Source organism: Tiliqua scincoides, chromosome 3, assembly GCF_035046505.1.
Source record: "Tiliqua scincoides isolate rTilSci1 chromosome 3, rTilSci1.hap2, whole genome shotgun sequence".
Lineage (NCBI taxonomy): Eukaryota > Metazoa > Chordata > Lepidosauria > Squamata > Scincidae > Tiliqua > Tiliqua scincoides.
The window spans coordinates 163,555,332-163,569,894 of NC_089823.1; the positions used below are offsets into that span (position 1 = coordinate 163,555,332).

The following is a 14,563-nucleotide window of genomic DNA, read 5'->3' on the forward strand; positions in this document are numbered from 1 at the left end:
AGGCCCCTTGAAATATAATAAGACTTCAGGGAAACATGCATAGTTTGGTAGGAAAATGGTGTGTCTCTTTACTCATACAATTTGACATTTTTGCTTCTCTGAGAAGGTAGCTGTCAAGAGCAACTTAAAAATAGAATGTCAAGGGCAGGTGACAAAATGTCACACAGGCAGCACCTGGCACCGTGAGTGAACCACGCTCTCTTGCGCGCACACACACCCTACCAGATGTCACTTGATTCTATTTTTGTATCTGGTTAAATAGCACAATTCCAGCTTTGGCAAAGCAACAGAGGAGAGATTAAATATGCATTTAGAGCTGTGGCATGCCCATTTATTCACATATCTATCCATAAAGCAGTTTAGATGGTTGGGTAACCTCTTACTGTTGGTGTGCCATATGGGATTCTTATGTGGATAGATCTAAAGTTTCATATGAATCCTAACTCAACTGGTCGACAGTCTCCCACTGGATGATTGCATTAACAGCCCCTGTATTACTGGCAGTGGTTTTTTAAAACACAGGCAACGTGTGCACAGGAAGAAAAAACAATTTGTGTGCAGGGATCCTGTGTAGTGGCCAGTGGTATAGCTGGTGGGGAAAGGAAGATGGAGGCAAGGGTGAAAGGTGCAAAAAGGATTTCTTTTAGTGCCTGAACCCAAAAAGGGAGTTCAAACTGGGGCTTAGCTAAACTCATCTTACTATATAGGGGAACTCTGTGGTTAACATTCACACACTATGGAGCTCTGGAGAAAGCGGTTGGAAGAAAGAAGAGTGGGGAATTCTTAGAAGGAGAAGGACCAGAGTGAAGAGGGGAAAAACGGGGGGAAGGAACCTAAGGAGATTTGATGGGCTTCTCAGGGGACCTGGGAGATGGAAATGGAGGTTTTGGGGTGCAGGGGAAAAAAAACAGGGATAATAGGGAGATTAGTGGAAAGGGGGGTAAGAGAGGTTCCTAAGGCCCAGACCATAGTGAGAAGATGTGGCTGGGAAGTGGCTCTGTAGCATGAACTGAAGGGCTACAGGCTATGAAAGCACTTCTGCTTGTGGTGGGGAAGGTAGTCTCTCCCACTGAATAAGCCCTCTTAACAGATACTCCGTTTTCTAAAAAGGATTTGCAAGTGTTTCCAACTTGTAGAGTACTCATGGACAAGTTAAGGGGGTTTGTTTGGGAAGGAGTTTGAGGCTAATCTCTGGTCTTCACGAAAAGTGGTTAAAAAAGACTCTGACCACACATGTGCACCAGGCTCACAGGGAAAAAAGAAAGCAACAAACAGTAAGCATGCAGTCAATGGGATTAACATAAGACAACATGGAAATGACTTGGTCAGTCTTTGGTGAGGCTAGACAGATGACCAAGTTTTACCTATCCTTTCTTTCTCAGAGGCTTGGGAGCATTGTGATGCAGGGGCAGCAGCGACAAGGGTGATGACCATGTGAAGCTTCTTGATTCAAAGAGGGGGGTCTCTCAGAAAGAAAGATGGCTATGAAGAAAACCCAAGCAGGCCCTGAAGCAGTAGCCTTGAAAAGAGCAGGGCAAAGGAGCCATGCTGCCTTTCTTGGAGGGAAGGGGAACTTGGTGAGATAAGCAGCTCATAGGTTAACTAATTGGACTGCTTTGGCTCAACAATTTTGGTCATGCTTGGGCAGATAGAGAGAAGGCTGGAAAGGAAATACAGTGAGTCCTTGGTATCCACAGGGGATCCATTCCAGCCCCCCTGCAGATGCCAAAACCCACGGATAATGGAATCATCACCTACAGAAGATGTTCTGAGGGCTGGGGAGCCCATGGGCAACTGGCCCTCCAAAGGACTTTTAAGGCCTTTAAACATCACTTCCGGTTTTTACACGGCCTCAGTACACCCTCTGGAGGGTGGGTTCAGGTTTGCCTGACCTCACAGGTTCAGGACCTGCGGATAATGAAATCCGTGGGTCCTGAATCCACTGATACAGACCTACAATAGTATTTGACACATCAAAGGGGGCTCTATTGCATGTGCTGCCCCCAAGAGAAGTGAGGGGAGATGCAACAAGAAGCAGAGCCTACTCGGATGCATCACTTCGGTTACAGAACTCCATCTCTTATAAACTGCCCTCTCTATTGACACATTCCAATGAGGGCTCAAAATGTTTTTATTTCAGTTAGTGTTTGTGTAGTGGTGGGTGTAGATAGGTTTGTATTGTATTGTGTGCTTAATGGTTTTATATGCGTTCTTATTATAACCCAATTGCTATTTTTATTGCTATGCTTATCTGTTGCTGTTTTAGCTCCTTTTTATGTTCTGTGCTGCTGTTCTCTTATGGTAGATCTTATATGCATGACTGATGCTTATAAAATCTTGGGCTGCTAGTTTTTTCCTTTTTTGTTCTTGTTGTTTTTGTGTTTTATGCTTTAGTGATTTTAATTTTGTGAGGTATTTGTTGTGATTTTATGAAGTCTGCCCTGGGTGCCCAAATTGGTGGAGAAAGGCAGAGTAGAAATGCATTAAATAATTTAGCATAGTACCTCAGAGTGTTTCACTTACATGTTCTTGTGTCAAATATTGACAACCCTCTTGTAAGGTAGTTTTGTGGTATTATCCCCATCTTGTAGATGGAAAATCTAAAGCAGTGATTTTCAATCTTTTTCATCTCATGGCACACTGATAAGGCACTAATACTGTCAAGGCACTACCATCGTTTTTGACAATTGACAAAGCATACCATATTGCCAGTGAGGGGCTCACATCCCCCATTGGCTCTATTAATAAATGACCTTATCCCAGATTCCTGTGGCATACCCGTGGACCACTCGCAGCACACCAATGTGCCACGGCACAGCGGTTGAAAATGACTGGTCTGAAAAGGTGCCTGCTGATTTCACGGTTGGAAAGATTTGAACCAGGGATGGATTCATAGCTACATTATATGTCTGCAAACTATTACAAAACTCTTTACATTGGACAGCCTCTAGTGATATAAAGGTCCTGATAGTTCTTAGAGCCAGGCGGAAGATTTATCTAGCTAGCCTGAGCCTCTTAGGGGACTCTGCATACTTAAATCAGACTTTCTTGCTCCTTACCACCTCTCCCAAGTTTTCTACAGTACAGTATTAATTTTTTTTTTTTACCAGCATAATCAGCACCCAGTTAAGAAGGTGATGAGCATTTCTGAGTTTCTCCTTCTCTCAGTTATTCTCCTTCTTTGGGAGAAAAGAAACTGCTGGAATTTCTCCCCAGCAGTTTTTCTTGCAGACCTATTAAACTGGGTTGGAGTAAGAAATAAACATTTTCCTTCCTGGGGTTCAATATATTACTCAAAGGATCTGTTATACATTATCTAACATGTATATCATCAATGTTAAGAATCTAAAAAATGTAATCCTTTCATATTTTTTATTCTGTGTTTTATCTTTAATGTATACTGTGTTTTTATGTAGAATGAGCAAAACTAAAGATTATGTAAGCTTTCCCAATTAGTTTCAGTGTTCCCATATATTGTTTTCATTTAGTTGCAAAATCTGGTATTGAAAAATAGCCTAATGATCCTGAAGCAGCATGATGAAATATTGTTTCATTTTTCAGGTCGTATGGGTATAAATTTTCATCATCCAGCAACAGATAACATTATGGCTCTCAACAGTAAGTTCATATTTTTATTCTTACAATTTTTTTAAATCATGTATTTACATCTAACTTGCTCTTATATAGTCATGCTTCAGATTTGGGGAGAAGAAAGTGAGAATAGGTAAAATATGCCTTGGTGCATCTAATCAGTCTCAAATTTTGTTTAATTTTCAGTTATTGTAATTTTCAGTTACTCTGCTTATGATGATAAAATCAATTTTATTACAGTAGAGCAGTGGTTCTCAAACCACTTATAGAATGAGAATCTGTCAGGACCCACTGGAAGTGATCTCATGACCGGAAGTGACATCATCAAGCACAAAGATTTTTAACAATCCTAGACTGCAATCCTACCCACACTTACTTATCCAGGAATAAGTTCCACTTACTATCATTTTTTAAAGCATATACATAGTAGCCTGTTAAAAGTGCAGAGCTGTAATATTTCCCCAAATGCAGTCACATACCATGGTAGCATCAAGTCTAATATATTAAAAATAAAAGATTGAAATGAATGGGACCCACTTGGATTTGGCTTGTGACTTACTTATTGGTCCAGACCACAATTTGAGAAACACTGTACTAGAGAATGCTAATATTTACTTCTAGTTATTCTTTTCTAAATGTCTTGATCTGCAGTTCTGTATGCACATACCTGGGAGTAAATCGCACTGTAGTCAGAAACATGCACAGGCCTGTGCTGTTGAATTCATATCCTGTGTATAAGTCTTTCTTCATGTGGAAATGAGCATCTTTGCTTCTCTTACCACCCAGTCCTAAGCTGTGCTTGTGCAGTGGAGCCACATGATCTACGTTGCATCCAATGAGGCTTAGGAGGCAGCTGGAGGTCTCCTCGGGATAAGGGAATTTATTTTACCTTACTCCAAGTAATACCCCAGCCGTCCCTATTCTCAAACTGGGCCATGCTGGGCTGCCTGGCTAGGAAGGGGGTTTAGTTGCAGTGTGCACCACTGCCTCCCTACCAGCCAATACTCCTCTTGTTCCGTCCTTCCCCTGCCCAGAAACGCCCAGCTTCCTAAAACATCCTCCTGCCACCCTCTCCCAGGCCCCGCACCACCAACACAACCTTACCTGTGCTGGTTGGCACTGGGAACGGATGTGGCGCTGGTAAGTTGGCGCAGGGGGTTGGGCTAGCACTGCCAGCTCACGAGTAGCTGCAAACATACCTTATGGCACGTTTGCAACACTCTGAGCTGTTGCAGGGATGGCTGTGGCGGCTAAGTGCTCAGTTAGGATAGCGCTGTAATTTTACAATGCAAATTTATTTATTTTACTGTATTTCTACCCCACCTTTCTCCCTGAAGGGACCCAAGGCAGCTTACAACAATGTTGAGAAATACAAAATGTAAAATCAGTTAAAAACACAAATTTTACATAATATGCAAAAGCAAGGAATTATGGAAAGCCTTAAACAATTGTTAAAATAAGTTTTGTAGATAGCTGTTGAGCATTTCCAAGGAAGGATGGTTCTAGGTTTTACTGGTACTTTCTGTAAATTACTAGAAATAAAATATAGTTGCTTGCAGTGCCCTCCTTTAGCAAGGGCATAGCCAGCCTTCATTATTAAGTGGGGATATTTTATATATAACCAGTGTTTTCCTCAGAATCAACATAAGTGTGCATTATGAACTGTGGAAAAGGTAGTAGGGCAGGTGTTGGATATTTGGGGTACTTGAAGCCAGGGCCGCTGAGAGCTGGCATTGGGCCAGGGGAAGATGTCTGATTGGTCCCCCCCTTCCTAAATTTGCCTACAAACCAGATGTTATTAGATTTTTCAAACCAGTTTTTAATTGTCAGTTTTAACTTAGCATGAGCAAGGTTGAAACTACAGTAAATGAAAACATTTATCAGAATGGGATAACTTCCTTTCTTTGAGTATGCTACTGCATTTCTTTTCTTCTATCTCAGCAAAGTCCCCATTTGCTTTTTCTTCTAATAATGCATGGGCCTTTGAGGACTTGCCTTCACTCTCTCCCTTGTTACTAGGTGATGATTTTGAAACAAAGCCCAGGTGAAATAAACTTACCTCATCTTTTTCCCCTTTTTTCTTTTTTGTGGTCAAGACTTATATTTGTACTCCATACTGTTAATTTCACCTTCAAATGCCTAAACACTTGCAGACTTCATCCAAGGGCATGTGTTCTAGACACACACTAAACTAGAAGGGGTGGAACTTATTATTGGGGTACAGGAATTCTGTGAACTACAACTGGAGCATAGTAATTCTGGTCTGAAGGTGTAAGTTTCACTTTCCTATGTTAGAATTGTACTAATATAAACTGGTACTAATGCAGAAGTCCTGGACTGCACTTCCACTACAGCTTTAATCAACTTTCAGTGATTAGATCAGTTACCTCAGGGACTCCAGGAGTCTTACTGTTCCTTCACAAGGAGAACCTCTTCCATGGCTCCAGGGCTATTTCCCTGTCTGTGTGAGGCAGAGCCTTTTTGCAGTGTTTTGGGCTGCCTGGAAAAGGATTGAGGCAGTTCCCCCACACCCAATTTGCATTGAGACAAATCTGCAGATAAAAAATCCATGGATAAATAGGTTGCACCTGTATTCCTCTAATGCAGGATGACCAGATACAATGGAGGACGGAGTGCCTATACCTTTTAACCATTGTATAGAAGAGGGAATTCTGACAGGTGCAGCTCAACATGGAAGGGTTTTAAAAACTGCACCTGACAAAATTCCTTCTTCCATATAATAGATAAAGGTGTAGGCACTCCATCCTTCTTTGTATCTGGTCACCCTTGTTGGGAAAATTTGGATTATCCCAGGACTCAGGTGAAATGACAAGAACGGTACTGCGGCAAGGTGAACAGCAGATAGAAAAGTTTCTTATCTAGAACAAAAGATTTTAAGAATGTTGGTATAGAAAAGAACACGTAAAAAGTACAGTATATTACCCTTCCAGATAGAATCCCAAAAGATGGTCTCAACAATACTAGCTACAAGCTAGCTATCCTCTGTATTCCCTTCAGTCGATGCCCAGGATGAAGCCGTAGAACTTACAAGCAGGCCCAGGAGTAGAGTGGTGCAGTTTCAGGCTGTCAGGAGCCTAGCTAAAAGGCTAGATCAGAAACTGGATCTCAGGCTCTTTCTTTCAAGATGGAAAGTATTTTATCTCTTTAAGACCATAGTTCAACTCTCTTTTCAAGATCTGCTACTTGACTGCCCCTCAGCCTGGACCTGAGAGCCTTGCAAGGCCTTCTTGGTGGACCTGAAAAAATTAGTCTTCAGTCAGATCTGGGACTAAATGGCAGTTACTGTACAGAATGAACTCTTGAATTCTTTCCTAACACCCTGCCCTAATGCATTCTAGGGGGACTGTAGTATGTTAAATGCAGTGTTTCTCAAACTGTGGGTTGGGACCCACTAGGTGGGTTGCGAGCCAATTTCAGGTGGGTCTCCATTCACTGCAGTGTTTTCTTTTTAATTTATTAGACTTGATGCTACCATGGTATGTGACTGCATTTGGGGAAATGTGACACATCTGTACTTTTAACAGGATACTATATATAATGCTTTTAACAATGATAATAAATGGGACTTACTCCTGAGTAAGTAAGTGTAGAATTGCAAATTTGGATTGTTAAATCTTTGTACTTGATGATGTTGCTTCTGGTCATGACATCACTTCCAGTGAGTCCTGACAGATTCTCTTTCTAAAAAGTGGGTCCTAGTGCTAAAAGCTTGAGAACCACTGTTAGGGCATCTGAGAGCTGTTACAGCTGCCCTTAACAAACTACAGTCTCCAGAATACACTAGGGCAGGGATGTCCAAGCTTTTTGGCAGGAGGGCCACATCATGTCCCTGACACTGTGTCAGGGCCGGGGGGGGGGGGGAGAATTAATTTCAAATTTACATAAATGAATATATTAGAGATGGAACATATGAATGAATGAAGGCCTTGCAATAGCTCACGGCGTATAAAAGGCGTTTCACAAACCAAGGTGCATCACAGATATGAAACAGCAAGCAGTGGAGGGAGCCCTTGTCCCACACCTCATACAAGAGTTTGAGGCACTTGCCATGGTACAAGAGCCACTTGCCATGGTAGCATCAAGTCATTTCAATATTTTATTTTTAATATATTGGAATGTGGATCCACCTGAAATTGACTTGCTACCCACCTAGTAGGTCCCAATCCACAGTTTGAGAAACACTGGCTTAGGTAAGCAGGAATTTCAGGATGGTGCAATTACATACAAACAGTGCTATGGCCAAAGCAACATTGGTTCAGCTCCGCTTTCCTCTTAATTAGCCCAGTGCTCAGCCAAAACATTCTGAGAGTAGCTAATGGCTACACTAGGAGGCACCACTGAAAAGAGGCACCAAGAATGCCCGATTTACACATGGGCACTCATCCAGCAGCTCTTGTTCTATGCACGTAACCCCTTAGCAGCTGAAAGGTGCTCCCCCAACCCAAAAAACAACTTTTTCACCTCTACTTCTGGGTAGGTTTTAATGAAAGTCGTAGAAAGAAAAGGAGAGTAAATAGTCTCTGTAAGCAAATCAAAGTGGCTGATATTCAAAGTATGGTTAGATGTTCCAACAGCACATGAGGACTTTCCTTCTTTCTTCTCCAGCAGCAGCCCTCTGTGTTATCTGAAAAACTGCTTCTGAAGATTCAGTGACTCTGTAGCCATATTCCATCATGGAAGGGAGATTGTTGTTGAAATATCAGCGCCACTCCATATATGCATGGAAATACTGTGTGCCCACATGCAAGCTTCCTTGGAATCCAGCCATTGTCTTTAATTAAAAATTAGCAAAATGTTTCAAAGTTATAGCCTGTAAATAATTACAAGAATTATGGAAAAAGGAGTAGTATCTGCATGGCATGTTTGCATTGGTTGTTTGCCAGTTTAGAATTAACTCTTCTGCTGAGGACATATTGGGAGAATATGAGACTAATCAGTATGCATTCAAAAATGTTGGCTAATTTTGTATGTAGCATAGCTAGAAGTTAGACTCTGAAGGAAAATCTTTATATTTCTGAATCTTTTATGACCTTATATGACTTTGGCTGCAATTCTAACCACACTTTCCTGGGAGTAAGCCCCATTGAACAAAACAGAACTTCTGAGTAGACCTGGTTAGGATTGTGCTCTATATGTCTCATTTTACCTGTTAATCCTGGCAGCTAGAATGAGTAAGAAGTTAGTGAAGCAGGTGCAGTGTCCCCTACTCTGTTTGCCAAATCTACTTTGCCAAAACCCACTTCATACAAACCACTTGACAGAAAAGGAAAGAGGAAGTCCTAGAGTCCAAGGCTTGCCGCAACGTAATTGTAATGCTACACTGTCATTTAACTTTGTCTGAACTGGCTTAGTGCAAACATACGAATAGTTTGGAGATGCTGAAACGAGCCCTGTCCTCTCATTCTCCCTCTCCTTGCAAGGGACAGGGACCTTTTACAACATAAAAGATTATTATTACTTCAGCTACTTTTTTCCTTAGTTTATTCAACTATAGTTGATTGTAGTAGCCATTCTAGCAAACTATGTTTTGTGCTTGCCCTCTAAACTAGGATTGCAAACTAAACTAGGATTCCAGCTTCAATCTCTAGTTTATTTGTTTGAACGTAATAGCAAAATTGTTGTCTGATCAAACCAGGAAGTTACTAGTAGAAGAAGCCTGAAGAAGGAGAAAGTGGCTTTTTCCAAGCCAGTCTCATGGAGTGGGTAGGTGGAGATGGGGGATGATTGTCCTTAAATAAGAATGCGGGGCCTTCTTGACCTTGTGAAATCTTAAGGTTCTTGCCATCAGTCCAGCTTTTAAAGTCATGTTACTGGCCTGAGTTGTGCTCTCTTGGCAAGTACCCAGCACTGCATAAACATGTGTACATGTCATGCCTTTTGCACATAAAATGAAAATAAAAAAGACTTGTCAGACCACAGAGAATATGAATAAATTTTCACAGTGGCAAGAAGTAAGAAATAGTCCCTCAAGAATCTGTGTTGGAACTAGTACTTTTTAACATTCATTAGTGTTCTGAAGTTAGTAGTAAACAGAAAAGACTCCAATTTGCAGATGACAAACTATTCAGGGTGATAAAAGATTATGAAATGATCATTTCGTTTTAAGAACCTATCCAAACTGAATGAATGGGTGATCAAATGGGAAATATGGTTCAGTGTCAGTACATGTGAAGAGATGCAAATATACACTGATGTGGTCAGTGACAAACCAGGAAAGAGACCTTGAGGTTGTGGTTGATAGCTGAATGAACATACTTGCCCAGTGTGTGGCACCTACGAAGAAGGCAAATCCTATGCTAGGAGAAGTTGGGGAAGGAATTGAGAAGACTGCTAATATTATAATGCCCCTGCACAGGTTCTAGAATACTGTTTACACTTCCAGTTGTCATACCTCAAGAAGGATTTTGTAGAGCTAGAAAAGGTGAAAAGAAAGCAACTGAAGTGATCAGAGGGCTGAAGCACCTTCCTTACGAGGAACACCTATGATGTTTGAAGCTTTTTAGCTTGGAAAGGAGGCAATTAAGAGGAGATGTGATTGGAACTTGCATGATGTGCACTGAGTGTGAAGAGAAAAATTCTTCTCCCTCATACTGTAACTAGGACTCATCCAGTTAAACGGTTGGTGGGATATCTAAGAGATATAAAAACGCAGTTCTTGTTGCCTGTCAACATGAGTTATGTTTTTATTTACTTCATTAAAAGTATGAATATTGAGATGACAGAAGGGGAAATCCATTATTTTGGAGAGCATTAACGTTACCAATGGGTGTACTCAGTGTAGCCCAGTGCCAAGCTCAAAATGTTGCCTCGGATGTGATGTCACAACCGGAAGTAACATCACACCCAGGCTTTTTAAAAAGTGAAAATTGGGAGGAGCCCACCTCCTCCCTCCAGCAGTTCACCACCCACTTGCTCTGCTGTCCCCCCCAGTTAGTGGCATAGCTAAGGCATCTATCTGCAACCTGTAGTCAAAGAAGATTTTGTAGCCCCCCCTGACATGACAAAATCAAATTTAAGTAAATAAAAAGTTATTGGCTCCATGCTGTATCATAATAACATCTCATTGGCACTCAGAACAAACAGTCTCATAGGTCAGTTTGAAGTTAAGCAAATTCACTTTTTGTTCCACAAGTCAGTTGTGTTTTCATTTTCTGGTTAAGTGGCCATAACTTTTGATAGAAAACAGATATTCCAGTGCAGTTTGTTTCATTGCATTCTGCATTAAATTACCTTTCCAATGATATATAACATGATGGTATTATTCATACATACCAAGATTTTCACAATTTTGGTCACTACTGTCAAGCTCAGCTTGTTGCCCCCTTAAAGTTTTATTGCCCGGTGCAACAGCTACCCCCTGCACCCCCTTAGCTACGCCACTGGGTTTATTGTGCCACAATCTAAAACATAGTTAAGCACAGTTAAATCTATTGAGTTGCATTCAAAGGTTCCCTTCCTCCAGGAGGACTCCCTTTTCCAGGGAAAGAAATCCTTTGTATGCAACATTTTAACCATAATGCATGTAACAGTACATAACTCTGTTGGATTGGCCACAGTGAATAATATTATTGTGAATAAGCACATATTAAATTTATTGCTGTTGTGATAAAATAGGTGCAATAGGACCTCTGTGTTGAGATGTGAGTACATGCCAGTATCTACATAACGATTCTGTAGCTTAGCTTTGTTTCTGATGGCAAAGACATAATGCTAACCCAACCTTTCCTAAACTGTGTGGGTTGCAACCCACTGGTTGGCTGTGAGACCATGTGAGGTGGGTCGCTGGTGGGTCCTCCGACCCACCCTTGTGTTGAAATGGCTCCAGATTAGAGCCATTTTGGAGGTGTTGGGTGGCCCCGGAGTCTTTTTCCAGGTTACATCAGGCTGGCAACCCACTCTACTGGCTTCCATAGGCCTCAGAATGGCCCATATAAGTCTCAGAAAGCCACTTTCAGTTTTGGGGAAGCAATTTGCAGTTTGCCTTTGAAAATCAAAAGTGGCTTTTGGAGGTTTCTGTGGGCCATTCTGAGGCTTGCAGATGCCAGTGGAGTGAGTTGCTGGCCCAGCGCAACCCAGAAGAAGCATCTCCGGCACCACTGAATGTTGTAACGTACCACGGAGGACAAGGTGGGTTGTGGTGCCAATAAGATTGGAAACTGCTGTGCTAACCTATTGAAATACAAACTCCTTTATCTTTAATATACTGAATTGGTGGTAGTGCAATTCTTAGATTATATGAAGCATTGCTATAGCCTAGGGGTGCCCAAATCCCTGCCCGGGGGCCACTTGCGGCCCTCAGGGACTCCCAGTCCAGCCCTCAGGAAGCCCCCAGTCTCCAATGAGCCTCTGGCACTCCGGAGACTTGCTGGAGCTGTGCTGGCCTGATGCAATTGCTCTCAGCGTGAGGGCGACTGTTCAACCTCTCACATAAGCTGTGGGACAAGTGCTCCCTCCACTACTTGCTGTTTCACATCTGTGATGCAGCAGCGGCAGCGAAAGAAAGGCCAGCCTTGCTTTGTGCAAGGCCTTTTTTAGGCCTTGAGCCACTGCAAGACCGTCATTCATTCATATACGTTCCATCTCTAATATATTCATTTATGTAAATTTAAGTTTTAAATGTAAATTCTTTTTTTCCCTGGCCCCCAAAACAGTGTTGGAGAGATGATGTGGCCCTCCTGCCAAAATGTTTGGTCACCCCTGCTATAGCCTATACAAGGGGGGCGGGGAGGGAAATGACAACCAAAACAAATCTTCCATAATTTTGATAGCTACCTTTTCCTCTTTGGTACCTTTTCCTCTTTGGTAAATTCACATTTGTTTGTTTGACTTACTATTCCAGGCTTACCTATTAAGATAAATGTGTTTTTGAGCATTGTTTTATCACATGTTAGCAATTTTTTTGACCACAAATGGTGAATTATTGGAATGTTCAGGGATATGTGAAAGAAATTTAACATGTAGCCGTTAACTTTTTTTAAAAATTGACTTGAATGATTTGCAATCAGGCGGGTAGGTCAGCTGAACTCTGGTAACCTTAGATAAACTGTAGTGAAATCATTTGTATAGTCAGTCACTTAAGGATCAAAATACATGAGCACTGAAACGTGTGCTCCAGAGATGAGCTTCCAACACAAAGTTCTCTCCCTCTTGCTTTAGAATAGCTGCATGTGGTGGCAATTCCAATAGGGGAATGGAAAGTTCATTCTCTCCCCCCAATCCTTTTTCTAAACCTGAATATCATCTTGTTCATGATAAGATTTGTATCTGAAATGGTGATTTCAGAGCTCAAATATTCTTGTTCTAGGACAGTTTGAATTGCCTGAATTACATTCTCCAAAAGCTTTGTGTTGCAGAAAATCATAAGCACCACAGAAATTAGTTATACCAGTATCCACTGTATCCCTGCTAACTGGGTAAGGAGGCACTTTTTCAAGTGGTATTCCTCTTATATTTAGCAAGAGGAGAAGAACAGTCCCTTCTCAACCCAGCACAGTGTCTTTTCTAGTGGCAGTTTGCTGGGGTCCTTCTGCATCTTTTTAGATTGTGAGCCCTTTTTGGGTAGGGAGCCATTTAATTATTTGATTTGTCTGTAAACCGCTTTGTGAACTTTTTTGTTGAAAAGCGGTATATAAATATTCTTAATAATAATAATATTTTTCTGTATTTACATGCAGCCAGGAGCTATGGGCGGAGACGAGGTAAAAATGTCTTTTATGTTTGTATCAAACATGGATGTAGGAGCAACTAGTTAGGGTTGTGTAGCGCTGATAATGCTCTTGGAGCAACAGGAATGACATCCCCTTCCTTCTACAGTGGCATTAGCACTGATTGTGCTTCGGCATAGTGATATGCATATAATGGAGAGGGTATGTGTTGCTGAAAGTGGGGATAGCTGATTTGTTGCTTTAAAAAAAAGGCTAGGGCTGGACAGTGTAGCTTGTGCCATTTAAAGAGTAATGAATTCTTGAAATAGCAGGGTGGTATGTGAAAACAGCTAAACTTGCACAGTTCCTTTTAACTTAAAGCACAACCTGAATACTCATGCAAAGAAACATCTAGCATATGATGCATTTAAAGAAAAATAACTTTAAAAAGAAAAAACGGAACTTTTCCCAAATTGTTCATAATGTCAAGAGGTAGTGAAAGTGTTAATCTTCATGTTCACTATCCAACAGCTGCTTACAAGAGTTCACGTATATGCACTGCACATGTGTCTCTTGCATTGATGCTGGCTGTTTCTGGGGGATTTATTGAGAGCTTCTACTGAGTTAAATTTAACACTGTTTCCATCCAAATGAGACTGTAGTAGAACATGCATGATTGCTGTGTCCTGTGGTAATGATGATTATGACCTCTGATCTGTTCTCTGAATTACTGAAAAGTGGGTGTTTATACACAGCATTGTTTCTTAAACCTTGTTGCAGTATTATTTTTGAACTGCTATGATTTATGCAGGCAACAAGAATTATCTTAATTCTGATTATGACTTGAAACAGTGAATGACTGTTTTCCAATCAGTAGAACTGAAGTCAGTCAGCCCCTTTGCAGGTGCTGCCACAGGATGATTGCATTTCTGGGATGCAATGTGTTTTTTTATGGTTGTTATAGTTCCTGTTTTTGGTTAAACCTGTTTAAACTGAATTTGACCTTTGTCATTTTTATATTGGGGAAAGCCTTGTTCTTTTTGAAATTACAGTACATTGAAATTAATTGGCAGATCTTGAACCTTGGTTGTGGTTTTAGAACTGCAGTTCAAACAGTAGATAAAGAGGTTACTACCCTATGTTTAAAGTTAGAAGGCGTTCATGATTGGGGAAGGAGAGTACAATTTATTTGCTTGTACCCAACCTATTAACCATGATTAAGGATATCCCATATTGTATCAGCACTGGTTCTTGTACTTGATTTCTGTCAAAATTATTTCCATATACTGAGGGTCAGGGTAAAAAAA

At 41.1% G+C, this 14,563-nt stretch overlaps 1 protein-coding gene across 4 annotated transcripts in view; it reads left to right on the top strand.

Moving 5' to 3' along the window:
* Positions 1 to 14,563, top strand: part of CPEB3 (cytoplasmic polyadenylation element binding protein 3) — a 93,959-nt gene that overhangs the window by 46,180 nt on the left and 33,216 nt on the right. For all 4 annotated transcript variants that reach the window (XM_066620849.1, XM_066620848.1, XM_066620851.1 and 1 more), the window contains exon 4: positions 3,562 to 3,618. In XM_066620849.1, coding sequence (XP_066476946.1) covers positions 3,562 to 3,618 — 57 coding nt within the window. The remainder of the gene's footprint in view (positions 1 to 3,561; positions 3,619 to 14,563) is intronic.